General features: G+C 54.0%; 1 protein-coding gene and 1 long non-coding RNA gene across 2 annotated transcripts; one reads left to right on the top strand and one right to left on the bottom strand.

Annotated features, from left to right (window-relative positions):
• Window positions 1-966: 966 nt before the first annotated feature.
• On the top strand, window positions 967-2660 carry LOC150014187 (uncharacterized). Its single transcript, XR_016509910.1, has 3 exons — window positions 967-1681; window positions 1878-2002; window positions 2105-2660. It is a non-coding gene; the product is annotated as an uncharacterized LOC150014187 (long non-coding RNA).
• A 4003-nt stretch (window positions 2661-6663) lies between these two features.
• On the bottom strand, window positions 6664-17025 carry DRAXIN (dorsal inhibitory axon guidance protein). The gene is made up of 6 exons (XM_090268604.1): window positions 16575-17025; window positions 14199-14389; window positions 12947-13058; window positions 12498-12587; window positions 10898-10987; window positions 6664-7287 (listed from the first exon to the last, which is right to left on the bottom strand). Exons 1-6 carry the CDS (start codon window positions 17011-17013, stop codon window positions 7175-7177), a joined length of 1035 nt encoding a protein of 344 aa, XP_090124730.1. The 5' UTR covers window positions 17014-17025; the 3' UTR covers window positions 6664-7174.
• Between the last annotated feature and the right edge of the window lie 936 nt (window positions 17026-17961).

The following is a 17961-nucleotide window of genomic DNA, read 5'->3' as shown; positions in this document are numbered from 1 at the left end:
ATCAATCCTGTCTGTCTCAGCCACGTTTTATCTTTGTAGCTTCAACAAAGAAACTGTCCTGCAGAACAGATTCATTCATTCATTCATTCATACAATAGTTATTGAACACCAACTTGGGTGAATATCTCATTGAGGAGTGGCTGGATCATATGGTGGAGGTATATGTAGCCTTTTAAGAAATTGTCAATGGTTTTCCAAGTTGGTTGTACCATCCTATTTTATTTTCATTGTAGCACTATCAATTTACTTGTTTACTTCTTTATTGTCTGTCTCCCTCCACCGCCCCAACTAGACGGCAAGTCTTAGGAGGATCTTGCAACCTTAACACTTGCCTGGTGCATAATAGGTGTTCAGGGAATGAAGGAACATACACCAATGGAACACATTTGTGTGTACCACTTCCTTCTGTCACAGGTCCCTGGAAGACCGGCCATCCAACTCCCTGTTTGTCCTCAGGGTGCTATTTATAGTCTAGGCTCTGTCCTGGAAGTCACTTGGTCAGTGCTGCTGGTTATGAAAACGGCTGATGAAGCAACCACAGCCATTTCCTTCCTCTGGTTGCTTGTGTCCTTTAAAGGTATTTTTTTTTTGATTCCTGCCTTGCCCCCTTCCAGAAGAGTGATCTTGGGCAAGTTACTTAGCCTCGGGGTGATCACGTGAGATCATTACACAGCATGACTGGCACAGCTCCTGGCACTTGTTAAATGCTCAGTAAGAAAATAGCTGCCCTGCTGCAATGGGAAAAATATGTGACATCTTTCAGAGTCTCCCAGGGTCTCCTGGCTCGCAGTCAATGCCCGGACTAAAGCAGCAGAAAAAGTCCCCTTTGATGGAAAGAAGACTCCACCCAAACCGCTTTCCGAGGAGCAAAGCCTGAGAGCTGGGCCTCAGCATGTGCGTGGGCTGTGTTTCCCCAGCCCTGCCCCCCCACCCCCCCGCCAGTGCTGCCACTTTGCATGGAGAAGATGGGGACAATAACAGTCAACCCCGGAGCTGTGTCAGGCACAAAGGAGGCGTTGACTATGAAAGGCTCTGAAAAGATTTCCAACTGTCCTTTGGTCCTCAAAGTTCTGCTGTAGGCTGGCCACTTTCTATCCCAAGAGGGTAAGTCACGCTGGAACAGAGAAAATAACCAAGAGCCTGCCTGCCAGGTGCACGTGCCTGTGAGAAAGCAGGGCCCTCCCCATCAGAGAAGGGTCAGGAGGGAATGGTGTGGCTCTCGGTGGCACAGGGAATGTCACTGGGATTTGGTCTGGAGACCTGACCTCCAGCGTTTCTGCTCAGCTAGTCACAAACACACTGGCTGGCTCTGCGGTCCCTGGCCTGAGTCCTGGCGGAGTTGGGGAAGGGAGTCCTGGCGTTTTGTTGGTCATCGTTGCTCTTGGCGTCTGTGGATGTGACCTCACTCTGAAGCCAGCTGCCGGGAATGGACAGCGTGAAACGGGGCAGAAGAAAAGGAACAGGAAGACCGGAGCCCTGTGGACTGGAGTCAGGGCGGCTCTCCTGTGCCCCCAGACTTCACCCTCTGTCCTTCAGCCCAGGTTCTGGTTGATGCCAAGATTCTAAAAGTATCAAACGTTGCTATGATTCATCAGTAGAACCACTGTGTCCAGACCACCATTCGCTCAAAGCAGGAAGGGCATGTGATCCTGGCGGCCGCACATGGCTGGAGAAAGGCGAGGTGGGTAAGGCTGATATCTCCCTCTTCCTGGGTTTTCTGAAGGGGGCTGGATGTTGCTGGGAGGTACGAGAGGCCTTTCTCCAGAGGCGACATGTTTTCTTGGACTAGCCAAAATGAAAGGGGGCTGGTTCAGAACTATTTGTCCCAATAGTACAGATTTCAAACTTACAGTCGCATCCATCCCTGACTTTTATAGGCCCAGCCAGGCCTATATGTGAACGCAAGTGCAGAGACAGCCCGTCTAATAAACAAGGAGGCTACCAACAGGGAGTAGAGTATCCAGCGTGGATACACTGGATGAAGGGGTGATTCATGTCCCAGGTAGGACAGAGTGGGACAGCGTGCAATTTCATCATGCTACTCAGAACCATGCACAATTTAAAATTTATGAGTTGTTTATTTCTGCAATTTTCCATTTAATAGTTTCGGACCGCAGGTAATGGAGACTGAAAGTGAAAGCCCGGACGAGGGTCACAAAAGGCCAGGGAGCTGAACAGTGCTCGCTGCAGCTGCCACTGAGACAAGAGATGTCCTTCTCGGTGCTAAGCCAGGCCACCCCCTTGCCAGTTCATGTGTTTTCCCAAGATGGCATCTGAGCCTGCCCAGGCCCGACTTTGGATGGTGTTACTCTGTTCTTCCCCAGCCGGCCAAATCTGGCTGCTGTATTTCTCTGCACTTGGCCATCCAGGCCTGGAATGAGGTTGCCAGAGGCCAGCCTGCTGGGACCAGCCTCATAATCTTCTTGGGACATTAGCTGCCCCAACCCTAATATGGGGAGGGAGATAAAAATATGAGGACTTCCCTGGCTGGTGTGGCTCAGTGGACTGAGTGCCAGCCTGCTAACCAAAGTGTCGCCAGTTCGATTCCCAGTCAGGGCACATGCCTGGGTTGCGGGTCACATCCCTGGTTGGGGGTGTGTGAGTGGCAACCACACATTGCTGTTTCTCTCCCTCTCTTTCTCCCCCACTTCCCCTCTAAAAATAAATAAATAAAATCGTTAAAAAATACATGAGGACAGGGTGAGGGCGGAGACCCTGCCTGCCTGCCTTGCTCACTGCTTACAAAGCAAATGCTCAGTCAAAGGTGTGAGTGGATGAATGAGACCTGGCAGGGGAAGTGCCCGGTTTACAGTGCCTTCCAAATGCTCGGCCTGTGCTCACCGCCTGGCCACCTCCTGGAGGAGCAGAGACAGACAACAGGTCGCCTTGTTTATTAACCAACATCCCTTTATTTACAGCTCGAGAGCACATGCAACACAGGACCACAAGGGCATAGCGCCTCCCCTGCTGCCCCGCGCTGTGAAGGGGAACCACCGACCGACCTCCCAGGGAAGTTCCTAAGAGTGAGAACTCCAGACACTGAGGTTCCCAGGCCCAGGGGCCTCCCTCGATTTTCTCAAAAAATAAAGGCCAGTTCCAGCCCGGGGGCCAGGGTCTCAGAGCCTGCGAGTTGGTGAAGGTTATGAACTGGGCAAACTGGACTGCCAGCTCACACCTGAAGGTCAGTGCCCCTGAGTCATCCGAATGTCCCTGGGTCCTACACCTGGCTCCCACTTGCCGCTGCCTAAGCATGGCCTGGGGAACTTATAAACACTCAGGTGGCCAGGCCCCAGAGATTCTGACTCAGCAGGTGGGGCCCAGGGGCCTGCATTTCTACCCAGCTCCCAGGTGGGGTACACCGGGAGTAAGGAGGGACTAGGAAGCCTCTTGCACCTGGAAGAGGCCACTGATCCTAAATCATACCACCCCGCCTGACATAGGATGCAGAAAATACACTCCCTGCAAGGTAAGCCTCCGGTTCTGCGAACTGCTAGTTCCTGCCGCCCCTCCCCAGCGCACACACACGCTCTCAGACACTCCTCACTGTCTCCCATGAGAGTGAAGGTCATTATAGAGGTGACGGTGCCCCCTCCAGCCTGGAAACCCCTAAGGAGGAGCCGAGACAGCCTGCCTCTTGGCCCCTCTCACCATCTCCCCCAGCACCCGTTTCTGTGCCTTGCTCTCCTGTTTTACAAACATGTTCCTTGCAGGTTACTTGTATCTTCACTGTCTCTCCAGCTGCAAAGGGGATCCCACTCCAGGGAGCCACGTGCTCACCACTCAACCTTCGGTTTTATTGGGGGTGTTGAACATGGGTTGAAGGGTGGATCCCCCTGCAGCATCTCTGCAGTGGAAGGGGTCATGGCTTTGCGATGGGACTTGTATCTCCATTACTCCCCAAAGGGTGAGTGAAGCTGTTACTTTCCCATGAAGCTTACTTAGCTCCTGTGTCCTCTGACCTTCAGGGCATTCCCAGCAGCCTGGGGAGCCAATCTTGGTGTCACCAGACAATCTTGGAAAGGCAGCCCGTGGGAATGGGGACTATCTCTGGGGAACGGCGTAAGGCTCCACAGGAGGAATGCAGGAGGGCGCAGGTGACTGTCCCAGAGGCTATTGGTTTCCACTTGGGCCCCTGCTCAGCTCCCTTCCTGCCGCCCCACAGTGTATTTTTCAAAACTCATAAACCTGTTATCTCAAAGCCACGCACACCTCCAGTTCTGCCCAGAGCCAGTGCATGCTGCCTCAGGCAAGTCCAAAGCAGTTTCCAAACCTCGGTGACTGCAGAAGACCATGTCCTTGTCTCTAATGGAGCAGCATCTCAGGGCCCAATGTTCTGGGGGACACACTCTGGGGAAGGAACCTGATGGTGACTTAGAAATGATTTTTGAATATGCGATGGATCATTATCAAAGAACAGAACATCTATTAAAACGATCCTGGAATATAAATTAGCTCCCACTGGCGGCTTATTATGTGCCTGGCACTGTTCGAAACACGTTATAAGGATTTTGTGATTATTTCACACGAGATCCCCATGAAGGAAGAATTATCGTCTCCATTATGTATACAGATGAAGAAATCAAGGCACAGAGACCTTAAGGAATTTTTCTAAGGCCACGAAGGTGGTGAGGGGTGGAGCAGGCCTCTGGTCACCAGCTCCACTCCCGCCGTTGGTAGGACAGGAGCAGCTCTTGAGCCCAGCTCCATATTAGTCACCTGCAGAACTTTGAAAACACAGGGACCCCTGACACAACCCAGACCAATAACACCAGGATCTTTGCTGGCGGGCACTGGGTATCAACGCCTTTGAAAGTTCCCCAGATTATCTATAATGTGCAGCCCAGGTTGAAACTAGAGCAGGGGTCCCACAAACTGCTGATTTTTGTGTCGTCCAGAAGTTAAGAGAGGTTTTTACATTTTTAAATGTGCTTTAGAAAACTAAGAGAAGACTGGCAGTTTGTGACCTGTGAAAATTATATGACATTCAAATCTCAGTGTCCTTAAATAGTTTTATTGGAACACAGCCTAAAATACGTATCTGGTCCTTTATGGTCAAGTTTGCTGAATCTTGGATTAGAGGAAACTGGCTTCTGTACCAGAAGAAATGTAAGGTAGACCTAAGGAAGAACTTCTTGGCAGAGAGGTTTTTTAAGTACTGAAGGGGCCTTGGGATCCCTTGATCTGGAGCTCAGAGGATTTTGCCGCTGCCCTCACCCCACTTTGCAAATGCCAAATGGAGATAGCAGGGCAAATAGATAGTTAGGCCCCAAATTTGCAACCATGGAACTGCCCTGGTGGGCAGTGATAGTTCTGTGAGGCCTTTCAGCTTGGTCTTGGCCTTCTGTGTTCTGTTGCTGATGTCCAGAGCCATCCACCGCTGCCCCCAGACTTAAGGCTGGATTTCCTGCCTGCAGCCACACCCCAGAGCTCTATCACCCTCTCCAATCAGCCGCCTCCTGTGAGGCACACACAGCTCTCACACAGACAAAACTGCTGGCCGATTGAGGATTTGATTTCCCAAGAGCTGGCTTTGATCTCTTTCAGTTCCCCTGCCCCACCCCGCAAGAGTCCCGTGCCCATCGAACTTGAATAGGAGAAAAGAGCAAGCATATTCAGTTTCTGCTGGATGAGTCTGCTTTCATTGGTGCCAGACCCCTGACCCCAACTGATTTTCCCAGGGGAGTAAACAGCCCTGGTATCCCGTGGGCGTGGCCCCTCCTCCCAGCAGGTGTTCAGGCCTGCGAAGAATTTGGATGGGTAGGGCTTTTGTCATTGTCGACCTCGTTTGCCCTGGGCCAGAGGGTTGGCCAGGAGTGAGATGCCAGGTGGGGGCATTCCGGTGGCCCCTAGAGCCAGCTCCGCATGGAGAGACATTCTGGGTGGGCATCGTGGGTCTGGCTTGGGGAGCAGTTAGCTTCAAGCACCTTGACCTTAGAGGTGCCCCAACCCCTCAGTGGGCTCTGTGGCAGAACTGTGGGGTGAGGGTCCTGGCATGGTCTCTGGGAGGCCTGGGACCTCTAAGACGTGGCGAAGTGTGTGCACATGGGGCACTGCGTGTGCTTCTTGCGTCCACACCTGCATCAGATTCTCAAAGGACGTGAACCACAAAAGCTAAACAACCCCTTGGGTAGAAGGTGTCAGGGCAACTCCAAAGCACATGTCCCAGAACTGGGTGAGCAGGGCTACAGGAAGCTAAGGGACCCATCATGTCTCAGAATGCCAGCTCTCCGAGGGCAGGGGCCCATCTGCCCAAATCATGCCTTACAAACAAGCAGGTGCTTAGTGCAGGCTTGGCTTTGTTTTCAAGATGATGCCCATTTGTCCAGGGAAGGAAGAGAGCAGTCGGTAACTGCAGCTTCACCCAGCGGAAGCCCTGGAGAGCCCGGAATAAGGCCCTAGTTGTGAAAGAGCAAAACCGTGGGCCGTGGAGCCGCACAACCTGGGGCCAGTTCTGGTCACAGCTCCACATCTGCTCCCTAAGACATGGGTGGCTGCTCTCAGGGAGGTCCGGGGTTCGGCAGTGTGGGCAGGCCCCCAAGCTCAGAAAGGCAGAATCGACTGGATAGGAATCTGCATTTTCACCAGACCGCAGGGGGTCGGCACACAGGTTAAGGTTTGAGGAGCATTGATCTGGGACCCTGGGCAAATCATACGACTCATCTGTGCCTCAGTTTCCGCGCCTGTAAAATGGTGACAATGCTTACTTGAGAAGGTCATGTGGTAACTACATGGGGTAATGGATGCCACGCTTTCAGCACGGCGCCTGGGACACAGGATGTATTGCGTACTCATCTCCTGCCGTCGAGTTCCCTATCTCAGGCAGTTTCCATTTCTTTTCTGGTCCAAATTCAACTTGAAGCGACTGCAGTGCCGCGGTGGGACAGTAGAGGGCACTCTCGACATTGCCATCGCGGAGAACCGGGCACCGGGTAGCGCAGGCCCTGAGGGTCCCCCGGGGGTGGTGGGTGCAGATGTGCTGCTCCTTGGTTCTTGGGCACAGGGAGCTCCGAAGAGCTCCCCTCCCGGAGCTGCGGGTACTGGGCCGGAGCCCGGAGCCCCAGACATCGAGTCCCCCATTTGCTCTCCCACTGCTAGTTACACACAAATTGCCCGCTTCTCCAAACCTCCAGCGCTCAGTCCCCAGGCCTGGGGGGAGGAGCCTCAGTCCGGGCCACTAGACGTTGATGAAGGATCCTTGGTCGCCGTTGGCCGTCTCCGGCTCCACGCAGCGCCCCTTCCTCCGTGTGACCCTGCGGCTGCGGTGGAACTTGGCGTAGCAGCGCAGCCCTGAGCGAAGGGAGTTCAGGGGGTTAGGGGTGCCCCTGGCTAGTCTCCTCCCCATCCTTCAATGCACACACCCTCGGGGACCCCTGCACCCTCTCCCCACCACCCCCTTCTTTATTCTGCCGAACACCCAACCCATCCTTTACACAGCCGCCTGATACAGGGAAAGGGAACAGTGAACAGATGGAGCACCGGGGATGTACAGGCCGGTGAAACTATTGTGTGATATTGTAATGGCGGATGCATGTCATTATGCATTTATCAAAACCCATAGACCGTATAGCATGAAAGTGAATCCCGACTTATGCTATGGACTTTAATTAATGATAATAATGTATTGAGATTGGTTCATCAGTTGTAAAAAGTCTACCATACTAATGCCAGGTTACAAGAGGGGAAACTGTAGAACTCGATATTTTCTACACAAGTTTTCTGTGAACCTAAAACTGCTTGAAAAGTCTATTAAAGACTTTTGAAAGGAACGCAGGTTCTGCCCTCCCTTACAAAACCTTCCAGGCTCCGCATTGTACTCAAGAGGAAATCTAACTCCAGTCTTCTTGCTTTTCTTCACATATCCAGCCATTTCCTGCCTCAGGACCTTTGCACTTGCTGTTCTCGCAGCCAGAAATCCCGTCCTCAAGCCCTTTGCAAAACTGGCTCCTTCGTGGCCTTCAGGTCTCAGAGACCCTCCCTGACCACCCCAATTAAACTAGGCGTGGCCCTCCTGGTGCACCTGTAGGAGTGTTTTCTGGCTGTGGCCCTCTCCACTTTGTCACAGGCACCCCTGAGATCCATGGGTAGATATGCTTTTCATTTAAGGCCACATCTTCTTGATGGTGGGGGAAAGACATGTCAGGGTGGCCTGAGCAAATCCCAACATTTCCCATTGGGAGTGACCACAGAGAGAGAGAGGACATTGCTACTTTAAGGGCCACTTATGTCACTGTCAAGAGAATAAAGGGACTGCTATGAAGTTTGTACTTAGTAGCCTAGAACTGACACCTGAGTCACCGGGCTTTTAGACCAGTGGCCACACAAGTGACACTTGGGAGTAGATAGGGGATTCACATGCAGGCGTGGTTGGTAGGCACAGAAGCCCTTTTGGAACCCTCTGGAACCCTCCAGAACCCAGGCTGACCCTGACTGCTGAACTTCAGCCCTGAGCCCCGTGTTCAATGTGCTGGGGTATCTCGGGAGCCCTCAGGACTCCTGGTCCCGGCACCCCTGGATCCCTCCAGGGTAGCATCTTGGTGAGGACCTCCTCCTGCACCATCTTTAAGGAGCTGCTCCAACTCTCACTTCTACTCTTCATTTTTTTTTTTTTTTGAGCCTAAGTCTCCAGGCAGGAAGCAAGAGCTCTAATGGAACTGACTGGTGCGAGGGATCAGCGGAAATGAACAGATGGGGCTATGTTTGTAGACAAAGCCTTTGGACACCTGGAAAGCTGTCCTTTCCCACTTGAGGCCCAGGGAGGAAGAGAGGGAGGGAGGAAGGATTGATTTTGATTCCTGGGGAGAGGGGCCACCACTGAGCACCCAATCAGGCACCAACTAGGCATGAGCAGCTCAGTGGGCCATGTTCCCCTCACTTGGGTCCGCTGGATCTGGAGGCCAAGGACTGAGGTTTGGCCCCAACGCTGTTCTGGGCTCCTTGCACTGAAGTGCCCCCTGCTCTCTCTGCACTTCAGTCTTCTCCCCTGTGAAATGGGGCCCCGATCTTGCATACAGGTACCAGAAAGCAGCTTCTAGCATCCCCCATGCCAGGTGGTCTTTCCTGTTTCCATCCCTGCCCCCCACATCCCTGCAGCCAAAGTGAGCTTTGAACCCCAAAATCAGATCATGTCACTCCCCTATTTAAAATCTGCTGCAGCTTCCGGTTACAGATCAAACAAGGCCAACAGGGGCCTGCGTGATCCTCACGACCAGCTTCCCCCACCTCCCTGTGTGCCGCCTTCCCCGGGGCCACTATGTGCCCTGCCCACTCAACACACTAGCCTTGTTCCTGTCCGAGGTCCTTGCCTTTTCCCTGCCTCTCACCTGGAACTCACCCCCTCCCCACATCTTCAGGTGACCGACTCCACTGTCCACTCCTGTCCATCCTTTCATTGGACCTCAGGACTATTTTCATATTACTTTCTAAGGCCATCTTATCTATTTATTTGCTTATTGTCTGCTCATCTCACACAAATGGACTCCGTAGGTGCAGAACTTGCTGGTTCTTTTAGCTGCTGAGTCCCCAGTGTCCAGAACAGTCCTGACACATAGTAGGTACTCAATAAATATTTCTTGACTGAATAGATGAATAATTGGACCTACGTAGTGTTACTGCTTTCACAGCAGATACCTTTTAGGCTAATGTGAACAAAAACAGGGCATGTATCTCAGGATGGTTAACAGAAGAACTGGGACCAAATTCCCCCACTCAGGAGATATGAACACTAATTGGATATTGAATGATATTGAGTGATTATTGTTTATTCTTGTTATTTTTTAAATCCTCACTTGAGGATATATTTTTATTGATTTGAGAAAGAGAGAGAAACATCAATGTGAGAAAGAAACACTGGTTGCCTCTGGTACATGGCCCAACCAGGGATCAAACCCACAACCTAGGTATGTGCTCTGCCTGGGAATCGAACTCACACCTTTTGGTGTAAAGATCGACACCACAACCAACTGAGTCACCGGGCCAGGTCTTTGGTACTTTTGTTTTTAAAAGACTACTTATCTTTTAGAGATAGCCACCAAAATATTCAGATACGAAATACCTCTAAACTCCCAGGAGTTGTTTCAAAATCGCACTGGAATGGGGGAACCGGGCAGGGGACAGACAGCACAGATTGGCAGTGAGTGGGTAATTACTGAAGCTCATTATTCTGACTACTGTCCTGACTACTTAATCTGTGGTTTGAAAGTTTTCAGAATACATTAAAAATATTCCCCTACTTTTCAAGCTGTTTGAGTTTGGGCAAGCCACTCAACCTCTCTGTGCTTTAGGTTGCTGATGTGTAAAACGGGGATCATAATAGCTCCCTTCCTGGATGCTGTGAGGATTAAGAAGACCTAAGGATTGAGGATTAAGGAGGGATAATGTGCGTAAAGGGCTTAGCAGAGCCCAGCACACCTGCCACACCTGAGTGGGAGGGCACCTTCTGCTCTGGGTGGGAGCTCAGAGGAGTTAAAGAGGTAGCTGGCCAAATGCATTCTTCCCTGGGATGTGCTGGGAAGTCCACCCCCCACCCCGTTATCATACTTGGAATGCCTCCCCTGGGATAGAATTCTGGCCTTCTCAGGTTTGGTCTCATTTAAAGAGATAGGCTCCTCTCTCTTCCCTTCTCCCACCCCCAGATTATGGGAGATCACGCCAGCTTGTATTTCGAGAGGTGAGAAAAGCAAATCTGAGCAGCGATGCCAGGAACCGAGAGTAAACGAGTTCACAGATGGGGAAGGCCCCGGGCAAAGCTGTTGTTGCTCACGACCTCAGGCCCCCAGGGATTCTCGCACCCCTCCTTCGCCACAGGAAGTTGTGTCCCCCACTGAGTGGAGAACCAGCTCAGGTTTTGTGGTTCTCAGAGCATAAGGTCCGTCCTCCCGCCCCAGGAGGCCCGGCTCACCTTCCACACACATGCAGTCGTCGAAGCATTTGTTGTTGAGGCCCCGGTTGTGGGGCGTGCAGAGGTGCTCCCGCAGGTCACAGCAGGTCCCTGCCGACACGGCAAGCACATGTGGTCAGCCAGGCTGAGCAGACCCTCCCCACCGGCCGGCACGCGGTCCCGCGGGACAGGAGATCCATCATCTCCGTGGCAGGGCTGTGCCCTGGCAGGGCGGGGCCATCTGGTGTGCAAGGCTCCCAGGCGGAACCACTGATGGATGTCAGGGCCGAGGCCCCTGTGGGTGGGTGGCAGAGACCTCAGCTGCCCCACATGGGCAACTGATTGACCATGGGAGGGGTGGAGGCAGCGTGGGGTCACCTCCCAGAGGGAGTAGGTGGACTAGCTAGGGGCTGCCAATGATGGGGTCAGCTTGGAGCTGGGGGCAGGGCCTCAGGGACCATGACACCAACGTCCTCTTTTGACAGATGGACAGATGGGGAAACTGAACCCCACCCCACCCCAACCCCGGAAGCAGCGAGATCTCTCAAGGCAGGCCCAAGGCACGGCCTTGCCCACCATGGACCAGCTCTTAGAGCGACTGTCACGTTGGCCCAAGCGCCAGCCTTTTCTTTCTGCTCAGGATGAAAACAATGGTTTGGAACGAAAACAGCCCGCCAGGAAGCTGGTGGTCTAGCCCACACAGTGCCCAATGCTCGTTCGGTTGCTGTTCTGTAGAATATTCTGGCCACTGAATAGTGTGGCACCTTTGAGGGGTACCATTTGGATCTCCCTCTGGATGGCATTTGCGGTCCAACAGTGAGGCACCTTCAGGATGTCACACTGGGCCCATGTCACGCTGTCCCTTGAGCAGTCCCAGCTGATGATGGCGGGGGTGCCAGGGCCTGCCATTTCTGCCCACAGAGGGCCTCCTCTAGCAGGCACTCTTTGCTCTGGACGAGACTGCATAGCAGGTTTCCCTGTCCCATTCCTGCTCCTCCCCCTTTTATCATTCACAGGCCTTACCCCGTACCCCCCTAACCTCCCACACATCTAATTCCACCCCAGTAGATGCTTCCTGGATGTCTCGACCCAGGGCCAGCAGGATAGAACAACAGCCCAAAGATCAGGCCCTCTCTTGATGGGCACAGCTGCCGAACAGGTGAGGATGTCAACAAAACATCCACAAAAAGCCCAGCAGTGTTGTGACGGGCCAAGGGCTGCACTGAGCTACCAGATTTTAGGAGGAAGTCGGGAGAGAGGGAGGGGTCATCCTGACCTCAGGCAGCACATGGGACAGTGGTTAACCAGGCAGACTCAGGTGACCCATTTCCTAGCTGTGTGACCTTGGCCATGACACTTAAGCCTCTCTAAGGCTCAATTTCCTTGCCTGAAAATTGGGGGTGACGGGGTCTCTTTCTCTGGTTTGCTGTGAGGACCAAATAAAGCATGACAGCAACTCTCAATAAAGCGGTAGCTGGAGTTGATGGCGCGTGTTATCCACAGAGGGCCATGAACTCAAAGGCCTTTCTCATGTGCCTGGGAAGGGCCACCCCATCCTCTCCCCTCAGCCTGGCCCCTCAGCACCCAGCCTAGTGTCTTGAACGTGATGCTGGTTCGGTACCTGGCAGGCAGTCTTGGTGATGGTCGCACGGCTCCCCTTTGGCGGGTGATGTTTCATTGCCATCACCGGAGAGTTTACCCCGGTTTTTCTCTGGGGACAAGAAGGTCTGTGGTCAGAAGCTGAGGCCCAGCAGAGCAGAGATTAAGCATACGGGCACTGGTGTCAGGGTGCTCGTACCGTCACTCTGCAGTGTCGCCTGGACACGCTGCCTCAAGTTACCTCTTTTCTAAAATGGGATCAACGGCAGTATGGACCCAACAATGTTTTTTCAGGCTTATGGGACGTGTTCTCGATAGTGGTATTTCCATCTGGGGTGTCCGTTCCAGTGTGGACTCCATGCTCCCACCCATCCTCCGCTCTGGACGTCTGTAGTTCAGGCTGGGCCGACCAACAGATGGTGGGGGAGGGGAGGGAGCCCGGGCATGGGGGTGGCAGGTAGGCGGACGTACCTTTCTTTTTTGCAGAGGGCCAGACCTCAGGTTTTAAGTCTTCATAATCGGTCCAGTCGAACAAAGCCATGTCCAGCGTGGGCATCACCTCCCCGCTAGGCCGGGGCTGAGCCTGCAGAAAGAGGGTGGAGAGGAGAGAACAGGTGGAAGCAGAGATGTGGGGCTCCAGGGCCGGAGGGCAAGCAAGGGGCTCCTCCGAGGCCAGCTCACCCTCTGCTAGAATGCCAGCCCGGGGCAATCACTCAAGTACTTGCCTTACCTGACATTCAAGCAGAATGGTGCCTACAGACAGGCAACCCACGATGGCGGGGCGTGGGGGGGCTGGGAAAGCAATCACATGGAGGGAGCTCACTTCCCTGCCCCGTCTCGCCCCTGCAGAAGTTGTCAGCTCTCCATGGCACCGCTGAGACCATGGCCACGGCTCCTTTCCACTCACAGCCCTGCGCCGGCCCTCTCGGGGCTGGATCTGCCCTCAGCAGAACATGGACAATAAGGGCACCTTCCGGGGCTGGGTGCTCAATGAATGAACGTCAGGGGGCCTGTGACAGCAGGGATAACCTTGTATTCTTTGGGGCTAGGCCACAGCTTTTGTCAGAATCTCAGGGGGTGCAAGACCCATAAAAGAGACTAAGAAAGATCTGCTAAAAAGTAAGGTTTTTCTCCTACATATATTTTATTGCTCATTTAAAATGATATTATTTTGGGAAATATTCCAAAGCTGCCGAAGAGGTGCCATGATGCACCGCTTGTCAATTGCAGGAACGATGCAATGAACCCCCGAGTTCCCTTCCTCTAGACCTGCCAGCCATAGCGCAGGCTCAGCTGTTTGCTCTCCATACGTCTGTGCTAAAGGTCTGAAGCGCATGCTAAGTGTTAACTAGCGCTTGTTCATTCTGGGTCGTGGACACGTGTTTTTTACAGCATTGTTATTCTCTGCACTTTTTGGTATGTATAAAATTCTTCCCCAAGGGTGTTGCCCTTCTCAGTGCAGAGACCAGTGTGCTGAGTGGGCACTGGCTTCCTCGGCTGTCCCTAGAGTGGGCCCCCAGGACCGCTTTCTCCCGGAGGACAGACTGCCCACCGGGGCTGTGGCTGGGCGGGCATCAGGAGACCTGGTTTCCAGCTAACTGTAGTGGCCTCCACCAGTTCCCTCCTACCCCTGTGCCTCAGTCTCCTACATGTACAAAGAGGGGGTTGCATGATGCGGCCCCAAGGACTCTTCTGGCTCCGAGGCCGTCCTGAGACCCCTTACCTGGGGCCACAGGGATGTGATGGGCAGGATCAGGGACTCTTCCGTGGCAGGTGCTGCCTCCAAGGTGGTCAGGTAGAACACGGTAGGGGCCAGGCTGGTGGAGGATTCCTCCATCGGGCTGTCCAGTGCCCGGTCTTCGGAGAGCTCCACCTTCTTCATTAGGGAGCTGGGACCTCGGACCAAGGCTCGGCCTGAGGCACAGAGAGGGGATCACAGGGTCTTTATCTGCTCGCCACCCTGTAGCAGAACCCACACTTCTTGCTGCAAACAAGGGGGTGGCAGGCATCACGTGACAAGCGTGACCAGCCGTTGGCTCTGCAAACACCCCTGCTGCCCCCCTCTCCTGGGGATGTGGGAACCGGGCACTGGGGGTGCGGGGGAATGTCTTGAATGAACTTGCAGCATTGCTGGGGCAACACCCCAAGAATTCTCAGTCTAAAGTGGCATTCCAGCAAGTCCGAGCCTGGGTTGGCTGGCTGCGGCTGAGAGTGTAAGTACCACAAATGGGAACAAATAGGATCCCGTGTGGAAGGCTTGCTGAGGAGGTCAAGGCTGAGCTGGGGGGCCAGGTGATGAGGCTGAGAGCCGAAGCGCAGCACGCACACATGGGAGAACTTGCTAGCGATGAGAATCATCACCTGGTGCACTGAGTACCTGCTGTGTGTGCGAGCCTGTTTATGCCTGATCCTGCTTCACGAGCAGTTTCCTGAGCTCTTGGCAGCAGGTACTCCTTCCGCCTCATCCACAAGGGAGGACAATGAAGCACAGAGAGGTTAGGAGACCTGCCTGAGGACACACAGCTGGTAAGTACTGAAGTCTGAATTCGAACCCAGCTCCGGCTGAGTGTGAACAGTACTCTTTACCACCAATGCTGCCTTCCAGGACACATGGCATGAGATAGGCTGAGTGTGACTGGGCAGGTTTGGGGTGGTGGGGAACAAAGGGGCTTTGAGAGAAGCTGGAGGTTCTTCCTGGCCTCCTTTTTCTCAGGCAAAGATCTGACCTTTAAGGTTGGTTGGGTCCACCCTCCAGAAATGAGCCCAAGACAGCAGCAAGGCCGCCGAGGACCCATTCAATCTGCTCCGTTCATTTTCCAGGCTTCACCGCTGGTCAGCAGGGCAGGGCCTGGCCTCAGGCCTCCGCGGCCCCCTCCTCCTCTTGCCCACTCTCTTAGCACGGCCCCACTGGAGCTGGGGGCTGGAGCTGAGCTGAGATGGACCCACACACAGTGCCCTCTGGCTTGGCCTCAAGGATGCCAGCCTCCAGGAGCGGAGGGCTGAGAGTCCGAGCTCTCCCTCTGCACCACACACTTGGGGAATAGCCTTGGCAGGGAAGCAAGCCCCAGCTGTCTGCAGGGGAAGGTGGGGCTGAGGCTCCGCCCCCCTCCGGCTATAAACTCCTGCCCCTAGAGGCAGTCTTGTCACAGGAAGAGACTTGGAAGCTGGGTTTGGCAGTGGGCTGGAGGCCAGGTGAGACTGGGGAGGGGCCGGCTGAGTGGAGCCACTGGGAAATGTTTGTTCCGAGACTGATTGGGCAAAGGGAGGGGCCGTGGGCAGCTAGATGCTCACAGGGGTTTGGAAATGCGGGAGAAACTTAAAAGAAGGTGAGGAGGGCTAAGGGGGTGGGGAGCACCTCATGAAACAAACTCCGCAGAGACAGGAGGGATAGGATGGGATGCCTCTGCTGGGACACGTGTCCAGGCTAGAGGACACTCATTCAGCATCAAGAGAGAGCTGAGAATTAACTAGTGACAATGGTTTATTGTCCCTGCCACTTGCCAGGCGCCATTCTAAGCACTCTACATATCAAGTGGTCTCTGAATCCACAGAGGGTACATAAGGGCCATTATCTTCATTTTGCAGAGGGGGAAACCGAGGCCAAGACCGGTGACTTGCCCTGGGCCACACAGCTAGTAAATAGTGGAGCCAAGATCTGAACTTGGGCACATCTGGCTTCAGAATCTAAGCTCTCAGCCCCTGCTCTATGCTTCAGAGTTGATTAAGCAATGTTCTTGGAGGGCACTGAGCTGATCCATCTCTCTACTCAGTAGGATAGATTTAGGTCAGATACAAAGTAGAACTTCCTGACTTAGGAGGATCATCTATTGATAAGAGCTTCTATGGCCACATGTCCCTCTCCTCCTCCCAGACTCCTCCCCTTACCAGATCCCTCTGACTTTAGTGGGACCTCTCCTCTCCTCTGAGTGTCCACTGCCTGCCTCCTTTGGGGCCTTTGGATGTCTTCCCAGGGACTGCACACTATTGACACTCCCTCCCAGCCTGCCCTAAAGTTCCCTTGGCCATTTGGGTCTCAGTCCTCTCCCCTCCCCCACCCCGCCCCTCCCTTCTATGGAAGGACACCACCCAATCCAGTTACCTCTGTGCGGTTTCAACCTCTCCCTGTGTCTCTTGTGCTCCTTGCTGCGTTTCTTCCCTGGAGACTGGTTCTCCTTCTCAGGGTAGGGCAGTGACCACCCCAGGAGCAGATTCTTGTCCTGCAGCAGGCCAGCAGGACTTTGCCCAGGCAGCAGCCCCCCTGCTCCTGGCAGCCTGGAGGCCTGCCTGGTGGAGGTGCCTACAGCTTCATCCTGGGCCCGGCCAGGCATGTCCGGGGCCCGCTCCTTCTTGCCCAGGCCCCGCCGGCGGTGGTGGCTGGCCTGTGGTGTCCACAGTGCTGGGCCTGGGAGGTTGACATGATTCTCAGGGAGGTGTTGAGCAGGGGTTCCAGGTCCCAGGGAGCCTGCCAGGCTCAGCTCCAGAAGCACCAGGAGGGCAAGGAAAAGCATGGGGGCCACATGGATGGTGGGCTGGGCCATGGGGTCCTCCCTGCAAGAAGAGCAGCCTATGAGGGGCAGGCCTCCTCCTGCACTTCCAGCTTCCAAACCCCCTCATGTATATCACTACAGCCCGGTGTTTCTCAACAGGCATAGAGGGGAGACTTTGCCCCCCAGGGGGCACCTGGCGACATCTGGAGACATTTTTGGTTGTCAAAACTGGGCAGTGCTACTGACTACTGGCTGGAGGCTGGAAATGCTGGCAAACGCTCCGATGCACGGGACCGTCCCCCACGACAGGCTCCTTGGCCCAGAAAGACCCCCGTGCTGAGGCTAAGAACCCCCGCCCCCCACAGGAAAGATAGCTTAAGCAGCATCCAGGTTCCAGATTAGTCTAGAATTCCTTTCTCTGCACAGACCTCTGCCCTTTGCTGAGTCCCCTGGAATGAGCTCAGAATTACGCCTCTACTCCCCAGGACTTGACTCAAAGCCTAAATTCAAACAAATGGAATAACAGCGTTTGGGAACGTGCCTCTGCCTGGAACAACCTCCTCTCCCTACCCCCATCTCTCCCTGTCCAAACCCTGCCCGTCTTCTGCGCCCTATCCCAAATATCCTCTCTCTCAGGAAGCTTTGTTCAGTCCCCCAATTAGATGTGCTTCCCGCTCTGTGCTCCTACCAGCTTTTTAAGACCTCATGAGCCATTTCCTGCTGGGTGATCAGCTTCTCCTAAAGCCCCTGACTAGACAGGAAGATCCTCACGGGCTCTGTCCCACTTTACCCTCAGGTCCTATCGGATCTATAGGACCCTGCAAATAACAGGCACCGATGATTATGGATCGGAATGGACGTGGATTGAGCACAACTGAACTGACACCTGAGCACGAGATCATCAATATCTTCTCAGGGTGTGTGTGTAGGGGGCTGGGGCTGGAATGAGCGATGGGGGATCTGGCAGCACTTTGTCCCGACAATTGCCTGGAACTCGCT

This window comes from Furipterus horrens, unplaced genomic scaffold (assembly GCF_987537825.1).
Source record: "Furipterus horrens unplaced genomic scaffold, mFurHor1.1.pri manual_scaffold_3, whole genome shotgun sequence".
NCBI classification, from domain to species: Eukaryota; Metazoa; Chordata; class Mammalia; order Chiroptera; family Furipteridae; genus Furipterus; species Furipterus horrens.
This window is presented reverse-complemented; position numbering and strand designations above follow the sequence as displayed.

What these genes read in the sequence shown, in the direction of transcription:
- DRAXIN (XM_090268604.1), bottom strand. Translation starts at nt 17,013, where the DNA reads ATGGCCCAGCCCACCATCCATGTGGCCCCCATGCTTTTCCTTGCCCTC. An exon ending in TCACATCCCTGTGGCCCCAG is followed by an intron (nt 13,059 to 14,198) that starts GTAAGGGGTCTC and finishes CTCTTTCTGCAG; the next exon opens with GCTCAGCCCCGGCCTAGCGG. An exon ending in GCCCTCTGCAAAAAAGAAAG is followed by an intron (nt 12,588 to 12,946) that starts GTACGTCCGCCT and finishes TCTTGTCCCCAG; the next exon opens with AGAAAAACCGGGGTAAACTC.